This window comes from Ovis canadensis, chromosome 1, assembly GCF_042477335.2.
Source record: "Ovis canadensis isolate MfBH-ARS-UI-01 breed Bighorn chromosome 1, ARS-UI_OviCan_v2, whole genome shotgun sequence".
Taxonomy (NCBI): Eukaryota; Metazoa; Chordata; class Mammalia; order Artiodactyla; family Bovidae; genus Ovis; species Ovis canadensis.
The window spans coordinates 204,781,929-204,803,290 of record NC_091245.1 but is presented as its reverse complement, the minus strand read 5'-3'; the positions used below and the strand labels follow the sequence as shown (position 1 = coordinate 204,803,290).

General features: G+C 38.7%; 1 protein-coding gene across 2 annotated transcripts in view; it reads left to right on the top strand.

The window, feature by feature from the left end:
* Positions 1-21,085, top strand: part of SENP2 (SUMO specific peptidase 2) — a 35,641-nt gene extending 14,556 nt beyond the window's left edge. The window contains exons 8-17 of one of the 2 annotated variants that reach the window (XM_069558657.1): positions 1,111-1,205; positions 1,780-1,831; positions 2,642-2,705; positions 4,642-4,818; positions 6,336-6,467; positions 7,701-7,904; positions 8,967-9,046; positions 12,692-12,776; positions 17,705-17,800; positions 19,776-21,085. In XM_069558657.1, coding sequence (XP_069414758.1) covers positions 1,111-1,205; positions 1,780-1,831; positions 2,642-2,705; positions 4,642-4,818; positions 6,336-6,467; positions 7,701-7,904; positions 8,967-9,046; positions 12,692-12,776; positions 17,705-17,800; positions 19,776-19,838 — 1,048 coding nt within the window. In that variant the 3' untranslated portion in view covers positions 19,839-21,085. Of the gene's footprint in view, positions 1-1,110; positions 1,206-1,779; positions 1,832-1,932; positions 1,992-2,641; positions 2,706-4,641; positions 4,819-6,335; positions 6,468-7,700; positions 7,905-8,966; positions 9,047-12,691; positions 12,777-17,704; positions 17,801-19,775 lie in introns of both variants that reach the window. The other variant, XM_070289373.1, reaches the window with a different exon arrangement.
* The last annotated feature ends 277 nt before the right edge of the window (positions 21,086-21,362 follow it).

Below are 21,362 nucleotides of genomic sequence, written 5' to 3'. Positions count from 1 at the left end.
TCTAGTGATGGATTATATAGAACAGTGGTTTTACAAAATATAATTTTCTGTTTGCTTCAGAGTCCTTTGTTCGAGTGAACTGTTACATGAAACTCTGATATAGAAAAGTGAAATCATTGGTTGAAGTTGGATTCCCAGGGAGCAGAGCGTTTTTTCAGCCTCCCTAACACACACATTTCTCACAATCTCTGTCTTCCTTTCTCCTCCTGTTCTCCCCTGCTTTTTCCTCCCTTACCTCCCCTTATTCCTCCTGCCACTGCCTCCAAAGACACATTGTCCCTAAGGCGTCTTAGTGGATGGATCTTAGCACAGTTGGAAACTCTCCACTCTGCAGATAAGACTAAAGTCACCCCATGTCATAAGAAATGTTCCTTGTAAGACTGCATGTTACTTAAATGTGCTGAGTCCACCAAGTAGTTGAGAATGGTAGAAGGAATTGATGTCTGGCCTTTTATTTCTCTGTAAAAAGGGGACAAAGATTATGTGAGCTCAGGATTGAGGTCTGCTTGATAATTCTAGTAAGTGGTGTGAGAATACACAGAGGGGGATCCCAGAGATTATGTAACAATAAGTTGAAAAAGTCACAAGACTGTCTAGCTTGTTGATTGCAGAAATAACAAGGGATTATTTGGAAATTTTAACTTTGGTTGTGAACTTAAAAATGCTCAGTTTAGTCAGTCAGAATGGTCGTGTTTTTTTCCATTTTGACTAGCCACTGTTGGAAGCAGCAGTATGAACTATTGGTTTTGTCATTTGGCTTTTAATGTGTTGTTTTGGGATGCACTTCAGTATATCATTTAAAATCTTTCATTTTTTAACTTGGGTATTATCATTCTGAGATTTTTCAGTCGAGGTGGCTTTGGGCATTGAAAACATCCAGTTTTATGGTAGAGAAATTGGAGGTTAGGTATCTTGGCTGGAATATTAGAATCAGGATCAGACTCCTTTTATCCTGGTCTCAGATGATACTATATTGTGATCTCTCTCTTGTGAGTTGACCTTTCAGGGTAATCAGTAACTCTTGTCTGGAGAAGTTTGCCAGGTAGAGACAGTGAATACTTACAGTAGATTTTCCTTTTATATCTGATCTTCACTTTTTGTGTTTCTAAGTTCTCAAAGAAGTCAGATGGACACATTAAAGACCAAAGGCTGGGGGGAAGAGCAAAGTCATGGAGTCAGAACAACTCAGTTTGTTCCAAAGCAATGTGAGTTCCCAGATTTAGCCCTATCTTAATACCCTTAATATGTTGAACTTAGTTCAAAAGCATATAAAATTGAAAAATGGCATACTAGTGAAAGATGGTGTACCAAATTTTAAAACATTGTTAGACCCCAGGCTGTTGACTTACCCAGTACTAGTAATTTAGTAAGAAAGCTATTTCAAGTTAAAGCTGATCTATAAAATAACCTCTTGATTATTCTTCCTAGCTCCTGTATTGTAGCATATATTTTGTGAGCCTAAAATTAGTTTTGTTGTATTCCTATATTAATATCCTTGTTTTTTTCCACTTGCTGTTCACTAAATAACACTAAGTGATAGCTTACTAAATAAGCAGATGTTAGCCAGTTTACACTAAAGACTATATGTAAAGGAGAAAGAGATTTATGCAACATTTTTTAGCAACTTAATTTGTATAAACACTAATGTTTTTGGAATCCATTTTAGCATTTCAATGTAAATGAGTATCTTCATACTTTGGGGACTGTAAGGTGAAATGCTAGCTATATGATTGATTAACGAAGGAAACACTTTTTTTTTTTTTTTTACCATTCTCACAGATAGAGTTGTTGAAACAAGGGGACCTCTGTGTTCAGTGAGAAGTGAAAAGAGGTACACTGTTCGGTTTATTCTAACTTCTCTTTTGACATATTTTCTTTCTTTCTTTTTTTGGCCGCACTGCACGGCTTGTGGGATCTTACTTCCCCACCCAGGTATTGAACCCGTGACCCCTTCAGTGGAAGCGTGGAGTCTTAACCACTGGACTGCAAGGAAAGTCCCTGACATTATTTTCTTACTTTATAAACTGTATTTAAGAGTAACTACATCTGTGAAACTGTGACCTCTTCTCAGCTCTGGCAGTCAGTCAGCATATGTGGGTATATAAGTAGCTCTTGTGTAAGATGCCCACCCTAGCTTGGGACGGTGCCCTTCTCTCCTAGACATTAGGCGTTGGGAGGCATCAGTGAGTGCTGCTGAGATAAGACTATGAGTGTGGTGGATAGTTCTAGTGATTAGCATCTCAAGTATATGAACAGTGAAGGCAGTTCTATGTGCCTTAGGATTTTAGATGCTGGTCCATTTATAGCAGAGTGTGGTAAACTGTGGCCCATGGACCAAATCTGGTCTACCTGTTTGTAAGTACATTTTTATTGGACACAGTCATGCTCATTCATTTACATGCTGCTTAGGGCTGATTGAAAACAAAGTTGAGATGATATGACAGAAACCGTAAGACCTGCAAAGCCTAAGATATTTATGAGCTGATCCTTTTTGGAAAAATTTTGCTAACTTTTGGTTTAGAGGACTATATAAACTCACGGCAATATTTGTTACTAATTATTAAATCTTATTTCTAAAACTAGTTTAACATGTACCAGATTAAAATCATCCAGTCTGTAATTTCTCAGTTTTTTTCCTCAGGTGTTCAAAGGGGAAAATTTCTGATACAGAAAAGACAGTTGGAATCAGACTAGAAAATGAATGTGTAAGTAGAAACCTTAGTTAAATTTTATGCCTTTGCTTCTTTCACGTGACTTACATTAAAATTTTGGTGCCCATGAAAAATAAGAAAGATAATATTTGTTACTTTAATTTCTAATTCCATTATTTTTCTTGAAAAAGCAACAAGCATTGAAGATACACACCTTTGGCTTTCTTCTAAGTTGCCAGATTTTTATCTCTGCAGTAGCCACCTTTGTGAGAGAGACCAACTTGGCTCCATCTTAGCCCTTATCTGTGTTGCCTGGCTTCTTTCAGAGATTCTTTTTTACATCTTTGTGCTGTGTTCATGAAGTTGCTTCAGTCATGTCCCCGCCTCTTTGCGACCCCATGGACTGTAGCCCTCCAGGCTCCTCTGTTCATGGGATTCTCCAGGCAGGAATACTGGAGTGGGTTGTCATGCCCTCCTCCAGGGGATCTTCTGGACTGAGGGATTGAATCTGCGTCTCTTATGTCTCCTGCATGGCAGGCGAGTTCTTTATCACTAACGCCACCTGGGAGGGAAGCCCATTTAGGAAAATATTTGTTCAGGACTTTTCAGATTCAAGATTTCATATTTACTTGAAACTATTACAAATCTTACAAATGTTGAGTTTTAAGGCAGCTTTTTCACTCTGCTCTTTCACCTTCATCAAGAGGCTCTTTAGTTCCTCCTCACTTTCTGCCATAAGGGTGATGTCACCTGCATAACTGAGGTTATTGATATTTCTCCCTGTAAAAACTTGATTCCAGCTTCTGCTTCATCAAGCCCAGCATTTCACATGTTGTACTCTGCATATAAGTTGAATAAGCAGGGTGACAATATACAGCCTTAACGTATTCCTTTCCCAATTTTGAACCAGTCCACTGTTTTTATACTAAGAACAAGTTTACCTGTAAAAATAGCAGTGGTTTATTTTTATTTTCATTTTGGGTTTTTTTTAATATACAATTTTTATTATTTTTAGCTATGCTCTGTCTTCGTTGCTGTGTGTTGGCTTTCTCTAGATGCAGTGAGCGGGGCCTACTCTAGTTCTGGTGCTCTGGTATGCAGGCTTCTTATTGTGGTGGCATCTCGTTGCAGAGCAAGGCTCTAGGGTGCTTAGGCTTCAGTAGTTGTGGCTCACAGGCTCTGGAGCATGGGCTCAGAAGTTGTGGCACAGGGGCTTAGCTGCCCTGAGGTATGTGGGATCTTCCTGAACCAGAATTCGAACCCATGTCCCACGCACGCATTGGCAGATGGATTGTTAAAACCACTGGATCACCACGGAAGTCCACCCGTGGTTTATTTTGAGTGATAGGATTAAGGGTCATATATTTTGCTTTTTTAAAGTTTTTCAATATATCTTTTGACTATATTATTTTTAATTGAGATAAGAGAAGTGAAAATAATTTTCTTGCTGCTGCTGCGGCTAAGTCGCTTCAGTTGTATCTGACTCTGTGCGACCCCATAGACAGCAGCTCAGCAGGCTCCTCCGTCCCTGGGATTCTTCATGCAAGAACACTGGAGTGGGTTGCCATTTCCTTCTCCAATGAATGAAAGTGAAAAGTGAAAGTGAAGTTGCTCAGTTGTGTCCCACTCTTTGCGACCCCATGGACTGCAGCCTACCAGGCTCCTCCATCCACGGGATTCTCCAGGCAAGAGTACTGGAGTGGGTGGCCGTTGCCTTCTCCAAATTTTCTTGCTACCTCCTGGGAAAATGATGAATGTTCTGATTCATGATTTATAATTCAGGTGTCTTGTTGTGAACCTTAGGTCTTGAAGTTTTCATTCCCTCTTGTAGGGACAGGCAGATAACGCTTTTTGTACTTTACTCATTTGGGGATGTACTAATTCTCTTTTCTTTCAAAATAATGGTGCTGTTCTATATTTCATGTGTTATATATGTGTATATGTACAAGTATCAAACATGTCAATAGAATATGGGAATTTTTTTAACCAGAGGAGGGGATTTCAGCTGGAACCCGACCTGTCTGAAGAAGTGTCAGCCCGACTCCGCCTGGGCAGTGGAAGCAATGGCTTACTCAGGAGGAAAATGTCAATACTTGAGACAAAAGAAAAAAATTGCTCAAACAAAGAAAGGGATAAAAGGACAGATGATCTTCTTGAACTTACAGAGGTATTGTTTCTTGTGTTAATCAAATAAGAGGCATGTTTTTACATAACCTTAGTTATTCAAGGCTTGAGTGCATGTTTTGTTTTGAGGAGTTTCTCCAGGCTAGGAAATGTATGTGTGAAGGAAATCAGGCCCAAGGGCAGGTCATTTACTTGCTACACTGATCATTAGTGATCTGTACAAGTGGCCTAAGGGGTTAGATTAATTTCAGCAAATGTGAGTAGACAGAATTTTCACACATCTTGGAATATACTGGATTCTTTGTAGATTCTTTTTCTAAGCTTAAAGTATTTTGAGTTATGTAGTATGAGTTTGACACTATAAAGAGATTTGTTGCAGTTTTTTTGTTTTTGTCTTTTTAACGTTTTATTTTATTTACTTATTTTTGGCCATGCTGCACAGCCTATGGGATACCAGTTCCCCAACCAGGGTTGGAACTGAGACTCTGGTAGTGAAAGTGCTGGACTGCCAGGGAACTCCCCTTCATTGCAATGTTTGTTAAGTGATTATGGTTCTCTAAAATGCCCCTTTCATTGATCATTGTACAGCAAATAAGTAGAAGCTTATAGAAAACAAGGAAATGAAGGTTAACTTAAAAATTCTCATTTTAAAAGTGAGCCCACATTTTGACTCCTCCATTATTGTCTTAGCCGATGTCCTATTCGGTGATTATCTATGGAGCACTTATTATGTATTGGGCATGCAGGTGGAGAGAAAGATCCATAAAGTTGCAAAATTGTGTATAGTGGTAGAGGAAGCAGAAGTGAAAATATTTGGATGAAAGTTTCTAGTTGGTTTGTAGATTCAGGCTTATAGCATAAATTTATGTTTATCTGTGTAATTCTTTAGAAAAATGACGCCATCTATTTAGTAAGGACTCAGTTGCTAGACTGCTGCCTAGTTTTCTAGTTTCTGCTTATTCTCTTCACATCAGAAATGGATAGAATGATCTCTTTGATGCCCTAATTTTATTACTTTGATTTTTTAAAATCAAGGTTCAGGAGACAGTTGAGGAAAGTATGAAAATGCTTTTATAGTGTTGTGAAACGAGAAGAAAGTTCAGGAGTTAGACACTTCTGGGTTCAAATCTTGGCTCTGTTTTTTAATCATCATATGACTCTGCATGTAACCAAAATTCTCTGAGGTTTACCTCTTCTATAAAATGGTGACAGTACTTTCCCCACAGATAGGGATTAACGAAGCACTTCAAGCATCTGGTACGTGTTTGGCTCATAGTGCTCAATAAATGGTAGTAGGATAATTGAGACTATACTTCAAACACTTTTACCCAATAACTTTTTCTAGCAGCTAATAATTGGGCTGGCATTTCTTATAACTGTTAGTAAGACTGCTTTGTGGTCCTGAATTAAAATCTTTTTGTCTTTTAATTTAGTAGGTCTTTGATAGTTTTTCTTAAGGGTCAAGTATTATAGGGATGAAAAGCTTTTTTCAATCTCAGACTTTCAGTATCTGATAATGGTTCTTTATTAAAGTAACAACCTCTGGACTTTATAATTCAGGACATGGAAAAGGAAATCAGTAATGCTCTAGGCCATGGCCCACAGGATGAGATCCTAAGTAGTGCTTTCAAATTACGAATCACTCGAGGAGACATCCAGACCTTGAGGAACTATCACTGGCTCAATGATGAAGTAAGTTGTCTTTTTTTTTTTTTTACCCCTTGGACTACCATTATGGTTAACTCTTTTCTACCTGTAATATCGTGGTTTCTACACAGGAGGGACTGCTAAGGTAGCTTTAGTTTACCTAAAACAAAAACATCTTAAACCTTGAAAAGATAGTTAATTCTGACTGTTTGCTGCCTTTAATTAGCGATGTTTCCCTCTTCTGCCTCTGCTTTGTTTCGTCTACATCTTCATTTATTAGTGACATTTTTATGAACCCTGGGTGCAACTGATAAATGGAAGGAAGCAAACAAGTGGTCATTTATTTTAGGTGAATTCTTACAGGAGCCATTTTATTTTTTTCAATAATAAATATTTTGATCACTCTATATGCACTATGTGTTTATTTAATTTGAGTGATAAGTATAAACATTTGCCTAATGGCCTTGTCTCCTTACGTCTTCCGCTAAAGCTTAGTTCTTGCCAGTTTTCTGGTCGATCCTTTACCCAGCCAGCCATGCAGCCCCCTGCATTTTTTTCCCTTTGCCTTCCTTCCCTCTTGTCATGACTCATGGCATATAAACACATTCTTATAAAATTAGAACATTTCTGTTTCATATTACAAATACAATATGTTTATTATAAAAATTTAGAAAATAAGGAAAAGTGAAGGAACAATATTATCATTCAAAAGTGGCACAGCTCTCTTGTAATAATCTATAATGGAAAAGAATCTGAAAAAGAATATATGTATGTAGAACAGAATCACTTTGCTGTACATCTGAAACATTATAAATCAACTATATTTCAATTAAAATGATTAAAATTATATATTTCTATGAAAACAAAAAAATGGCACAACTCAAAAGCAAACAAAATAACTATTGTTTTGGTGTATTTCCTTCCAGTGAGTTTTTAAAAATTGAGGTATAATTTATGTAAAATTCACTTTCAGTTAATATTTCCACATGTTTTATGTGTGGTGTAGTTACATACACCTTTTAGTTGTTGCAGAATTTCTCCTTGAGTTCTTTCTCATGGCTCTCTTATTCATATGCCTCAGAAGTACAGTCTCATTCCTTCTTAATCCCTCCCATTTTGCACTGATCATTTTTTACTTTCCATCTTCTGTCGTAGATAACCCTTTTATCTTCTGTCCCTTCCCTTAGTTTCTTATTTCTAATTCATCCTACTCAAGTAGAAATTGAGTTTTGATAATATACTTGGCATATTCCAATGTTTACTCTCTTGGTGTTACAGGTCATTAATTTTTACATGAATCTCCTGGTGGAAAGAAATAAAAGGCAAGGGTATCCAGCACTTTATGCATTCAGTACTTTCTTCTATCCGAAATTAAAGTCTGGGGGTTACCAAGCGGTGAAAAGATGGACCAAAGGGGTCAGTCTCTTTGAACAGGAACTTATTCTGGTGCCTATTCATCGGAAGGTACATTGGAGCCTGGTGGTAAGTTGAGAGGCTTAACTGTTGGAGTTTGGATAATGACTGTTTTGTTAAAAGCAGGAATACCTCAGTAATATTCCAGGCTTGGTTACAGGCCACCACTGTAAAGCAAATATCTCAGTAAAGTGAGTCACATCAATTTCTTGGTTTCCCAGTGCTTATAAAAGTTATGTTTACACTGTAGTCTGTTAAGTCTGCAGTAGGATCATATCTAAAAACCAATGCATATACCTAATTAAAAAATACTTTATCAATAAATACTTTTTGTGTTAACCATCACCTGAGCCTTCAGTGAGCTGTAATCTTTTCACAATAGTAGCATCTAAGACCACTGTTCACAGATCACTGTAACAAGTATAGTAATGATGAAAAGTTTGAAATGTTGTGAAGAATTACCAAGATATGACACAGAGACGTGAAGTGAGCAAATAGACACTTCCTGTTAACACTTCAGTGTTAGAAAAATGACACTGATAGACTCGCTCAATGCAGGGTTGCCACCAATCTTCAATTTGTGAGAACTACCTTATCTGTCAAAGACATAAAATGAAGTGTGCCTGTAATGAAGATGACCCTTTTCTGTCCACTGAGAATCCAGTAGTGTATGTTAAAGGCATGCTCTGCAGAGTTGCATCGTAGTTCTTTAATTGAACAGTTTTGAAAGCTATTAAGAGTCTGTGTAGTGGAGGAGCTTTCAGTTTTAGTAGAAAAGAGTTTTAGTACACATGGGTTATTTTATTACTTTTGTTTAGAAGATAACAGGTTTATTGTACAAGTATAAAGAAAAAGGCAAAACCCCACCCCTAAAACCCCCAGAATGCAGCTCATCACTCTGAGAGGACTACTAATGTTTTGAGGAATAAGTTTCTAGGCCTTTCTGTAGGAATAGGAAAATATAATTTTATACGCCTGGAGCTCATGTCATCTGTGATGTTTTATGAAAAATTGCCTTAGAAATCCACTCATGTTGGTACAGATATTGATGTTTAAAAGATGCTTTTCTTTTTAGAAATAAAATTCTCCTTCTTATGGTTGTTTCTGGATGTTGCATTTTTTCCATTATAGGCTATAGACCTAAGAAAAAGGTGTCTTAAATATCTGGATTCTATGGGACAAAAAGGCCACAGGATCTGTGAGATTCTCCTGTAAGTAAAGGCTGAAAGCTTCACTGTTGCCTCAGTATGCCCTTCGTTATGTGGTCTTTCTTCTGTTTAATCCTTGGAAGCTCTGGTGTACTGTAGTCTAATGTGTAGTGAGGGCTGTCTTCTCCATTGTTCAGGACTTGACTTGCATCTGTCTTTTTGTCTAAAAATAACCCCCAAATCAGATCTTTACTGAGAAATATTATATAATTGCATCCTTGAAAACAAATTTGTCATATGTAAAATATATCCTATTAGAATCCTGTGATTTGAATTAGCTTTCTCTGGGGTTCATACACTATTCTGAATGTTGTAAAGAGCCGTCAGCTGGGGAGAATTAGTTCTGTCAATTTCTTAAGCCCACTCAATTCATTTCCCTGTGCTTTCCATGATAGTTGGGTTCATCTCTTAGAATCTGGAGGTAATTTTTAAGTTAAACATACGGTTTGTAGACAGCTATTTCAATAATAATTGCTAGAAACCTGCCTTTAAAGCATAGCCACCTATTAGCTGTGAATAAGATAAGATAAGAATAAGATAAGAATTTCACAGGGAGGAGGCAAAGCAGTGAAATGAGTCTATTTTGAACCCCTTATGGTCACTGGAAGCAAATGCAGGTTCCAGGTTTTAATTTTAATAAGGATACTTTAGTAAGGAACTTGTTAAATGAATGATTCGAAGAAAAGTTGTTAACAGTAATCAGTTTTTTGTTATATTATTTAGTATAAAGATCCTTGATATATGGGTGTTGAATAAAATACCCATAAGAATAAAAAATGTAGGGAAGTTTTAAAAATCATAAGATACACCAAATTGTCTATAAAGCAGTTATCTCCTAGTCTTTTCTGCTTAAGATGTATGTAAAATGTGTATACATACATACATGTGCACATACATGTACACATATATTATCACATACTTAAAAATGTTTTCATTAGATTCATACAGCAAAATTTTATATGTTGCTTATAACAGGATACAAAAAAGACCTTACTTTTATAACATTCATACTTTTGTTACCCCTCTGTCTTTTTTGTAATATGTAAAGAGTTCAGCTGCTTTGGGCATCTGAGGCCCCCCTCCCTTTCCTGATGCCTTTAGTCCAGCTTTTCTATTTTTTTCATGAACACCTCCCCACTCCAATTTTTTTTTTAAATTTTCCCATGACAAGAGAAAATAATGAATAGACTTTTGGTTTTTGGGTTAAGCTTTAGATTGCTACCTTCTCAGAACCAGTTTTCACCTCTTTGGGAGTGATATTGCTGCTCCCATGTAGAGCATACGCCCTATTAGCACTTACATCTTACATGCAGGTTAGCGTGAGAACAGAGATGCCTAGGTTAAATTTGATATCCCTTTGGCCATTTGGATAAAATTAAATTGCTCTCAGTACTTAAGTGTATAATCACCTAGGAATGAGGAAATTCTCTTACATAACCACATGCTATTATCACACTTCAGAAAATTGACAGTCACTAATGTGTAATATTAGTGACTGGAAAAGGTCAGTTTTCATTCCAATCCCAAAGAAAGGCAATGCCAAAGAATGCTCAAACTACTGCACAATTGCACTCATCTCACACGCTAGTAAAGTAATGCTCAAAATTCTCCAAGCCAGGCTTCAACAACATGTGAACCGTGAACTTCCTGATGTTCAAGCTGGTTTTAGAAAAGGCAGAGGAACCAGAGATCAAATTGCCAACATCCGCTGGATCATGGAAAAAGCAAGAGAGTTCCAAAAAAACATCTATTTCTGCTTGATTGACTATGCCAAAGCCTTTGACTGTGTGGATCACAATAAACTGTGGAAAATTCTGAGAGAGATGGGAATATCAGACCCACCTGACCTGCCTCTTGAGAAATCTGTATGCAGGTCAAGAAGCAACAGTTAGAACTGGACATGGAACGACAGACTGGTTCCAAATAGGAAAAGGAGTGCATCAAGGCTCTATATTGTCACCCTGTTTATTTAACTTACATGCAGAGTACATCATGAGAAACGCTGGGCTGGAGGAAGCACAAGCTGGAATCAAGATTGCCGGGAGAAATATCAATAACCTCAGATATGCAGATGACACTACCCTTATGGCAGAAAGTGAAGAGGAACTAAAAAGCCTCTTGATGAAGGTAAAAGAGGAGAGTGAAAAAGTTGGCTTAAAGCTCATCATTCAGAAAACGAAGATCATGGCATCCGGTCCCATCACTTCATGGGAAATAGATGGGGAAACAGTGTCAGACTTTATTTTGGGGGGCTCCAAAATCACTGCGGATGGTGGCTGCAGCCGTGAAATTAAAAGACGCTTACTCCTTGGAAGAAAAGTTATGACTAACCTAGATAGCATGTTCAAAAGCAGAGACATTACTTTGCCGACTAAGGTCCGTCTAGTCAAGGCTATGGTTTTTCCTGTGGTCATGTATGGATGTGAGAGTTGGACTGTGAAGAAAGCTGAGCGCTGAAGAATTGATGCTTTTGAACTGTGGTGTTGGAGAAGACTCTTGAGAGTCCCTTGGACTGCAAGGAGATCCAACCAGTCCATTCTGAAGGAGATTAGCCCTGGGATTTCCTTGGAAGAATGATGCTAAAGCTGAAACTCCAGTACTTTGGCCACCTCATGCGAAGAGTTGACTCATTGGAAAAGACCCTGATGCTGGGAGGGATTGGGGGCAGGAGGAGAAGGCGACGACAGGATAAGATGGCTGGATGGCATCACAGACTCGATGGACGTGAGTCTGAGTGAACTCTGGGAGTTGGTGATGGACAGGGACGCCTAGCGTGCTGCAATTCATGGGGTCACAAAGAGTCGGACACGACTGAGCGACTGAACTGAACTGAATGTGTAATATGAACTTTCCAGGTGGCGCAGTGGTAGAGAAGCTGCCTGCCAGTGTAAGAGATGCAGAACATGTGGATTTGATTCCTGGGTAGGGAAGATCCCCTGGAGAAGGAAATTGGCAACCCACTCCAGTATCCTTGCCTGGAAAAATCCTATGGACAGGGATTTTCCTTGTCCATGGGGCCACAGAGAGTTGGGCATGACTGAGTACATGTGCACATACACGATGTATAATAATGAGTCATGTTCTGATACCATCAGATGTCTTACAGCTCTTTTCCCCTAATCCAGGAAGTCAGTCAGGGTTCATGCACGTACTTAATGTCTCTTTAGTCTCTTTTAGTTTAGACTAGCCTGCCTTTTTTTGTTTCCTATGGCAGTGCCTTTTTTTTTTTTTTTCTTTTAAAGCCTCCAGGCTAGTTGTCTTGTTTTAATGTATCTATTATTAGTGAGTAAAAGTAAGTTATAAATGAAGTACTTTTTTCTTTCATTAGAATAAAATGTGTGCTTTAAAATGGAGTGGAGGAGCGAACTAGAAGACAAATAGCAAATCATTAATAAAAAATATTTCCAGAGTGGTTATTATGAGGTCTTTTACCTTTTACATACTATGTTTTAACTTTTAAAATATAACCTTGTATAATTTTTATAATCGGAAACAAAGTAAAACGTGAAAAGCCAAAACCAATCGTATTTTAAAAATCTAACAGGTGGATTTGAGAATGGCACTCTGTTAAATATCATGGTGTCTTTGTAATTACAATATTAAGTGTCCACAGGGATTCATCAATATATGTCTTTGCTGTTTTTTCAGTCAGTATTTACAGGATGAAAGTAAGACCAAAAGAAATATTGACCTGAATCTTTTAGAGTGGACCCACTACAGCATGAAGCCACAGGTGAGTGATGATCTTTGTATTTCAAATACTTTGTTGCATTTCTTGTCAGTAACATATTATTTTGACTTGGCTTTCTTCCTCCCCTTATTCATCCTTATGGATTCATTCTCCTGAGGTGTATGTCCTAAGAATGATCTACTTCTAAATCTTTAGAAATTCACTTAACCAAGATGTTTGCTTTTAAGCCTTGATCTTGTTTTTTAATTATAAATGTTAAATATCTGTTAGGGTGACTCAAAAATTGAAGAAGATAAAAAGATTCAAGTCAGATAGTTTTCTTGGTTGGCATTAATGGGATCTTCAAGTTCCTGTTCAAAACTTATCTGAGAAATTTGTATATTTATATCTTAAGGGTTCCATGCTGTGAGTCCTCAACAATCAGGCATGCTATTTGTGAATGTGCATTGAATCTTGTCAGATTTGAATCTCATTCCAGGTGTAAAACTGCATACATCGTTCAGTCCTAATGGCTCCTTTTTAAAGTAAGCTACAGGAGTTCAATTTTAGCCCTAATCTATGTGTAATGGCTCAGTTCTCTTTATCCAAAAGCAGTTTCATTTCTAAGTTGAATAATTAGAAGAGTAAGTACTGAAATCTCCTGAGGAGAGCACAGAAAAGACTTTGTTAGGAAGAATAATTGTGTTCTGGAATGGAAAATGTCATAAGACAAATTCTCTGTAGTGGAATCTGTAGTTCTCTGCATTCTGTGAGAGATGCTTGGGCTCAGGAGAAAAGTTTGAGGTACCTACTATGTGTTTCCATTTTCAGCCTTTTCCTTTTTACAATAATAATTTGTATTTCTTTAAATCCAAATTGAGTTGTCATCTCGTATGTTTTCTAGCAGTGAAATTAGACTCACTTATACTCTTATTCTCCTTATGCTTATACTCTTGTGCTCCTTATAACTGACAAAATATGTAAGGGGCTGGGCAGCATTAGGGCAACATGAATTTGGAAATGTGTGAGTTTGCTTCACCTGGCTTGGAATCCAGCACCTTTGGTTTATGATGCCCTTGAGTTGTGCTTGCAAGCTGTAAGCTCTTTTGTTTTTTCAGTACAGAACTGTGCTCTTAAGACAAGATTTCCTGACTGGTTAAAGCCTTTCAAGAGGCTTTTTCTTCTCCTGCTTGCAGCTATCGGGGTCCAAAGCAGTTCAGTTTAGTTCGGTCACTCAGTCATGTCCGACTCTTTGCAACCCCAGGCCTCCCTGTCCATCACCAACTCACAGAGTTTAGTCAAGCTCATTTCCATTGAGTCGGTAATGCCATCCAACCATCTCATCCTCTGTTGTCCTCTTCTCCTACCTTCAATCTTTTCCAGCATCAGGGTCTTTTCCAGTGAGTCAGCTCTTCGCATCAGGTGGCCAAAGTATTGGAGTTTCAGCTTCAACATCGGTCCTTCCAGTGAATATTCAGGACTCATTTCCTTTAGAATTGAATGGTTTGATTTCCTTGCAGTCCAAGGGACTCTCAAAAGTTTTCTCCAACACCACAGTTCCAAAGAATCAATTCTTTGGTGCTCACCTTTCTTTATAGTCCAACTCTCACATCCAAACATGACTACTGGAAAAACCATAGCCTTAAGTAGACAGACCTTTGTTGACAAAGTAATGTCTCTGCTCTTTAATATGCTGTCTAGGTTGGTTATAACTTTCCGTCCAAGGAGTAAGCGTCTTTTAATTTCATGGCTGCAGTCACCATCTGCAGTAATTTTGGAGCCCAAAAAATAAAGTCTGCCACTCTTTCCACTGTTTCCCCAACTATTTGCCATGAAGTGATGGGATCGGATTCCATGATCTTAGTTTTCTGAATGATGAGCTTTAAGCCAACTTTTTCACTCTCCTCTTTCACTTTCATCAAGAGGCTTTTTAGTTCCTCTTCACTTTTCTGCCATAAGGGTAGTGTCATCTGCATATCTGAGGTTATTGAGATTTCTCCTGGCAGTCTTGATTCTAGCTTGTGCTTCCTCCAGCCTAGCGTTTCTCATGATGTACTCTGAATTTAAGTTAAGTAAGCACGGTGATGATATACAACCTTGATGTACTCCTTTTCCTATTTGGAACCAGTCTGTTGTTCCATGTCCAGTTCTAACTGTTGCTTCCTGACTTGCATACAGGTTTCTCGAGAGGCAGGTCAGGTGGTCTGGTATTCTGGTATCTCTTTCAGAATTTTCCACAGTTTATTGTGATCCACACAGTCAACGGCTTTGGCATAGTCAGTAAAGCAGAAATAGATGTTTTTCTGGAAATTTCTTGCTTTTTTGATGATCCAGTGGATGTTGTTGGCAATTTATCTCTGGTTCCTCTGTCTTTTCTAAATCCAGCTTGAACATCTAGAAGTTCATGGTTCACGTACTGTTGCAGCCTGGGTTGGAGAATTTTGAGCATTACTGTACTAGTGTGTGAGATGAGTGCAATTGTGTGGTAGTTTGAGCATTCTTTGGCATTGCCTTTCTTACGGATTGGAATGAAAACTACCTTTTCCAGTCCTGTGGTCACTGCTGAGTTTTCCAAATTTGCTGGCATATTGAGTGCAGTACTTTCACAACCATCATCTTTTAGGGTTTGAAATAACCCAACTGGAATTCCATTACCTCCACTAGCTTTGTTTGTCGTAATGCTTCCTAAGGCCCACTTGTCTTCACATTCTAGGATGTCTGGCTCTAAGTGAGTGATCACACCATTGTGATTATTTGGGTTGTTAAGATCCTTTTTTGTATAGTTCTTTTGTGTATTCCTGCCATCTCTTAATATCTTCTGCTTCTGTTAGGTCCATACCATTTCTGTCCTTTATTGAGCCCATCTTTGCATGACATGTTCCCTTGGTATCTCTAATTTTCTTGAAGAGATCTTTCGTCTTTTTGATTCTATTGTTTTTCTCTATTTCTTTCTTTTTTTTTTCCTACTTTACAATATTGTATTGGTCCTCTATTTGTTTGCACTGGTCACTGAGGAAGGCTTTCTTATCTCTCCCTGCTATTCTTTGGAACTCTGCATTCAAATGGGTATATTTTTCCTTTTCTCCTTTGCTTTTTGCTTCACAGCTATTTGTAAGACCTCCTCAGACAGCCATTTTGCTGTTTTGCATTTCTTTTCCATGGGGATGGTCTTGCTCCTTGTCTCCTGTACAGTGTCACGAACCTCCATCCATAGTTCTTCAAGCACTCTATCAGATCTAGTCTCTGAAATCTGTGTCTCACTTCCACTGTATAAATGTTAGGGATTTGACTTAGGTCATACCCGAATGGTCTAGTGGTTTTCCCTGCTTTTTTCAATTTAAGTCTGAATTTGGCAATAAGGAGTTCATGATCTGAGCCACAGTCAGCTCCCAGTCTTGTTTTTGCTGACTGTATAGAGCTTCTCCATCTTTGGATGCAAAGAATATAATCAGTCTGATTTCGGTGTTGACCATCTGGTGATGTCCATGTGTAGAGTCTTCTCTTGTGTTGTTGGAAGAGGGTGTTTGCTTTGACCAGTGTGTTCTCTTGGCAAAACTCTGTTAGCCTTTGCCCTGCTTCATTCCGTATTCCAAGGCCAAATTTGCCTGTTACTCCAGGTGTTTCTTGACTTCTACTTTTGCATTCCAGTCCCCTTAAAATAAAAAGGACATCTTTTTTGGATGTTAGTTCTAGAAGGTCTTATAGGTCTTCATAGAACCATTCAACTTCAGCTTCTTCAGCATTACTGGTTGGGGCATAGACTTGGATTACTGTGATATTGAATGGTTTGTGTTGGAAACGAACAGAGATCATTCTGTCGTTTTTGAGATTGCATCCAAGTACTGCGTTTCAGACTCTTTTGTTGAGTATGATGGCTACTCCATTTCTTCTAAGGGATTCTTGCCCACAGTAGTAGATATAATGGTCATCTGAGTTAAATTCACCCATTCCAGTCCATTTTAGTTTGCTGATTCCTAAAATGTTGATGTTCCCTCTTGCCATCTCCTGTTTGATCACTTCCAATTTGCCTTGATTTACGGACCTAACATTCCAGGTTCCTATGCAGTGTTGCTCTTTACAGCATCGGACCTTACTTCCATCACCAGTCACATCCACAACTGGGTGTTGTTTTTTCTTTGACTCTGTCTCTTCATTCTTTCTGGAGTTGTTTCTTCACTGATCTCCAGTACCATATTGGGCACCTACCGGCCTGGGGAGTTCCTCTTTCAGTGTCCTGCCTTTCTGCCTTTTCATACTGTTCATGGGGTTCTCAAGGCAGGAATACTGAAGTGGTTTGCCATTCCCTTCTCCAGTGGACCACATTTTGTCAGAAGTCTCCATCATGACCCCTCCGTCTTGGGTGGCCCCACATAGCATGGCTCATAGTTTCAATGAGTTGGACAAGGCTGTGGTCCATGTGATCAGATTGGTTAGTTTTCTGTGACTGTGGTTTTCAGTCTGTCTGTAAACATTCTCCCTCTTATGGAGAAGGATAAGAGGCTTATGGAAGCTTCCTGATGGGATAGACTGACTGACTAGTAGTCTTAGTTTTCTGGCTAGGAAAGAGAAGTCAAACTCTGCAGTGCTGAAATAGGTCAGTTGTATTGTAAGCATATTTCTAATTGAGCCACCTTTAGCTCTTTTCAATATTTATAAATTCCCCTGAAACAGTTCTGACTAGAATTCCTATTCTTGGTAATAAACCTTCTTTCACTTTGGTTTATATGAGAGGTGAGGGATGGAATTCTCACTTTGCTTTTCTCTTTCCTTCTAAAAAACATTTTCTGTGTGGGTCACATACACCATATCATGGGTTGAGTTTTTATACCACATGAAGACTGATTGTGTTTGTGTGTGTGTCTGTATAATACCAGATTGAACATTTACCTTTATAATATTGTTTATCCACAGTAATGTTTTGGAAAAGTCCAAAAGGAGTTTGTATTTGATGAAATTTCACCCCTTCCTCTCTTCTTTTTTTGTAATTTTAGGAGATTCCTCAACAGTTGAATGGGAGTGATTGTGGAATGTTTACTTGTAAATATGCAGATTATATCTCCAGGGATAAACCTATCACATTTACTCAGGTAAGTGAAGACCCCTCCTTATCCATTTACTTGTTTCTAAAGGGCTTCCCTGGTGGCTCAGAGGTTAAAGCGTCTGCCTGGAATGTTGGAGACCTGGGTTCGATCCCTGGCTCGGGAAGATCCCCTGGAGAAGGAAATGGCAACCCACTCCAGTACTCTTGCCTGGAGAATCCCATGGAGGAAGGAGCCTGGTCAGCTTCAGTCCATGGGGTCACAAAGAGTGGGACACAACTGAGCGACTTCACTTTCAAACAAGGTAAACGCAGAGCATGTTTGTTACCTATGCTTAGTGAAAGTGAAAGTGAAGTCGCTCAGTCTCCGACTCTTTGCGACCCGTGGACTGAAGCCTACCAGGCTCCTCCCTCCATGGGATTCTCCAGCCACGAGTACTGGAGTGGGTTGCCATTTCCTTCTCCAGGGGATCTTGCTGACCCAGGGATCGAACCCAGGTCTCCCGCATTCCAGGCAGACGCTTTAACCTCTGAGCATTAAACTCTTAATCATGGTAGCTGTGCTACTATTCTTGCTGTAAACCTTGGCCATAGTCCTGCTCTTGCTAACATCAGGTTTGTCAGTGTATATTCTCTCTTTTATCCTAGTCGTTGGTGACCAGTGGGACAATTTTCATATCTCTGAACTCCAGTGTTGATGGTTCTTGAGTATTACTGATACTTTTACCCAAAGAAGAGGCATGTTAGAATATTTAATAGCATGGAGAAATCAGGCCTCATGAGAACTTAAGCTGTAGGTTTAAGACAGAGCTATGAATGCTTCTTTTCCCTTCTATTCTGATAATTTTTGGTTCTCCATAGCTCTGCATTTGAGTGGAAATTCAAGTATGTTGGGAACTGTTGGGAATTTATGTTAATAATAGTGGATTCTCAGTCTTTTTCCAACAAAGGACAACCTCCTTTAAAAAATAGTTTGCTTTAACAGACCTCATTTTGATAGCTACCACATTGTACATATTGAATAATAGGACTAATATTAATCCCATTCCAGTTTTTTGAACAGAATGCACTAAGGATCCCATGCTGAATTGATACAGTTGGTTAACTTCAGCAGTTTTATTAAGAATAAATGTGCAATATTTTTACTACATGTTTTGAGCTATTAAAATAATTTACAAATCCATGTGTTAAGACTTTTTAGGCCTCTCCACACTATTTTATAGGAAAATGGTATATCCAGATAATTATAATGAAACACCAGGAGTACCTCAAGGGTATAGACTTCTGATTTCATCAGAAGAGTCATAGGTGATTTTGGATTTGTCTTGCTTGTTTTTGCTTTGAAAGTTGGCCCATGTGATGATTATCAGTTAAAGCAGAATGTTAAGCCAAAGATTTCATTTTTTGATGTGTCTAAAGAGATCTTCCAACCCAGTGATTGAACCCGGGTCTCCTGCATTGTAGGTAGACACTTTACCATCTGAGCTACCAGGAAGTCCTCTAAGTAAAAGGAGTTATTTATTATTTGACTTGAGATTTGAAGGCGAGAAGTTGCTATTTGAACAGAATTTGCAATGGAAAACACTTGGTATAGCAGAAACTTATAGGCTTGTTTTTTCTGTATTTAAATAGAGTTCATGTTTTTCTCATAAGAAAGCAAAAAACGTCCATTTTAGAATGGTTTAAAAATACAGATAAGTAAAAAAGTTACTTTTTGTGCTACCACTTAGCTGTTTCCCTTTTTGGTACATGTTTTTGTTACAAAGCTGTTATTGGACGCTTATATAATTCTGCATCCTGCTTTGATTTTCCTTAACATGTAAAAATGCTTATGATGCATACAGTAGTACATATTATAAACCTTCTTTTTTTATGGCTCTATAAATCTGTACCAAGGGGTAGCACAGTCAAGGCTTACATAAAGAACACAGTCACCCTACTTTATTTACATCCTACACCTAATGGTTGTTGAGGCCCTGGCACTTTCACATGTGATGGATATGTTGCTTGTGGATTGTCTGCAGCACCAGATGCCTCTGTTCCGGAAGAAGATGGTGTGGGAAATCCTTCATCAGCAGTTGCTGTGAGAATGCCCCGCCCCGTCTCTCCAGCTGCTGGTGGTTCTTTCATGGATGGACGTTTCCATATACCTCATGCATTGTGGGTTAAGAAGTCCCTGCCATCACCTCTGTTCTCTCACAGGTACTGAGCTGTCAGAAGTGCATGAAGGCCTCTCTCTGCACCCTGGTCCTGACTTGGTGTGCAGCGGGCTGCTTGCAACCCTGTTTATAAGGCTGTGCCTGCTCAGAGCCCTGGACTATCAACCCACACAAGAACATATGCTAATTAATACTTTTTAAAAAAATTTTTTTTTCCCTATGAACGTGGGAAGTGCAGATTTTATTTTATGATTTGTTTTTTCTTTGTGTTTGTTCACGTGTATTCATTCACTCACTCATTTGCAAACATGATGGGCAGTGGCTGTTTCCTGCTGCTCTTTTAAAGTTAACTCTAAATTACTTGTTTGAACTATTTATTTCTGAAAGCAGTGTTGATCAAGCTGCCGTTCCCTGCTAAAGATCCTGAGGGAAGTCAGTGGGGGGAAGAAGGAAGAGTTAATTAACCTCTATAGCTAGAGCAGTAACTGCCGACTTGAAGCAGGAGGTCGTCTTTCTTTTGAGGCTTGACAGTGCCAGGAGAGGCACCGTGGTGTAGGGCTCTGGTTGCCTTTCAGAGGAAGTCCACACTACAGCATTGGCATGGTGTCGTGGAAAAGTGGGACTATGGCCCAGGAACTCTGGCCAGCTAAGTGTCTGCAGAAGAGTGTTGGAGTCATCCTAAAGAGACTTCCCTTTCTGGAAATGAGGTGACTTGGCTACTCTTAAAACTGGATTTGAAGTCATTGTAAACCCTAAATCTTCATTTTGATCCCAAATCTGGTTGTGTATTAACCTCAGATATGTAAGGGCTGGCCTGAGCTGTTGATTTCAAAGGATACTATTCAATTTAAAGCTGTTTTTTCTCAATGTTTTTTTTTCTTTATATGAAGTCAAAATTAAGTTTTATACTCATTAGCATTTACATCTCCCCATTCCACCCCTACTGAAATCTGTGCAAGAAAATTTAGTACTTGGTTTTGAGGTTGCCAGTTCTACAGTAATCTATTTTGCATATGAAAGTTTGTATTGAACTGTTTTGTTCATTAAAAACCTTACAGTGGTTATGCATATTTAATTTCAGGAAATTTAGAGTTGGTCAGAACATATTTTGCAAAATCTAGTGCCTAGTGTTGCTTTTTTGATGTAATAAAAGGTTGTCTGGCAGAACCTGAAAAGTATACGCTGAAATGATTTCTAACCCTTCCCCTACTTCCCACACTTGACCTAGTTCACAAAAGGAAGAGGTCAAACCTGAAAAATTGGGTGCCAGTTGTCGCAGAGGCATACTCTTGTAGGTTGTTTTCCCTGAGATGTGTAAAAGTCTTGGTATAGGATGTGGGGCCGGTGGTATGGATTGAAACTGCTGTGCCTACCTGGTGGTCAAACTAGAGGACGTGTGCTTAGGGGATGATGAAAGAGGGAGCCAGTTGGGCTGTCTCTCTCAAGCTGTGG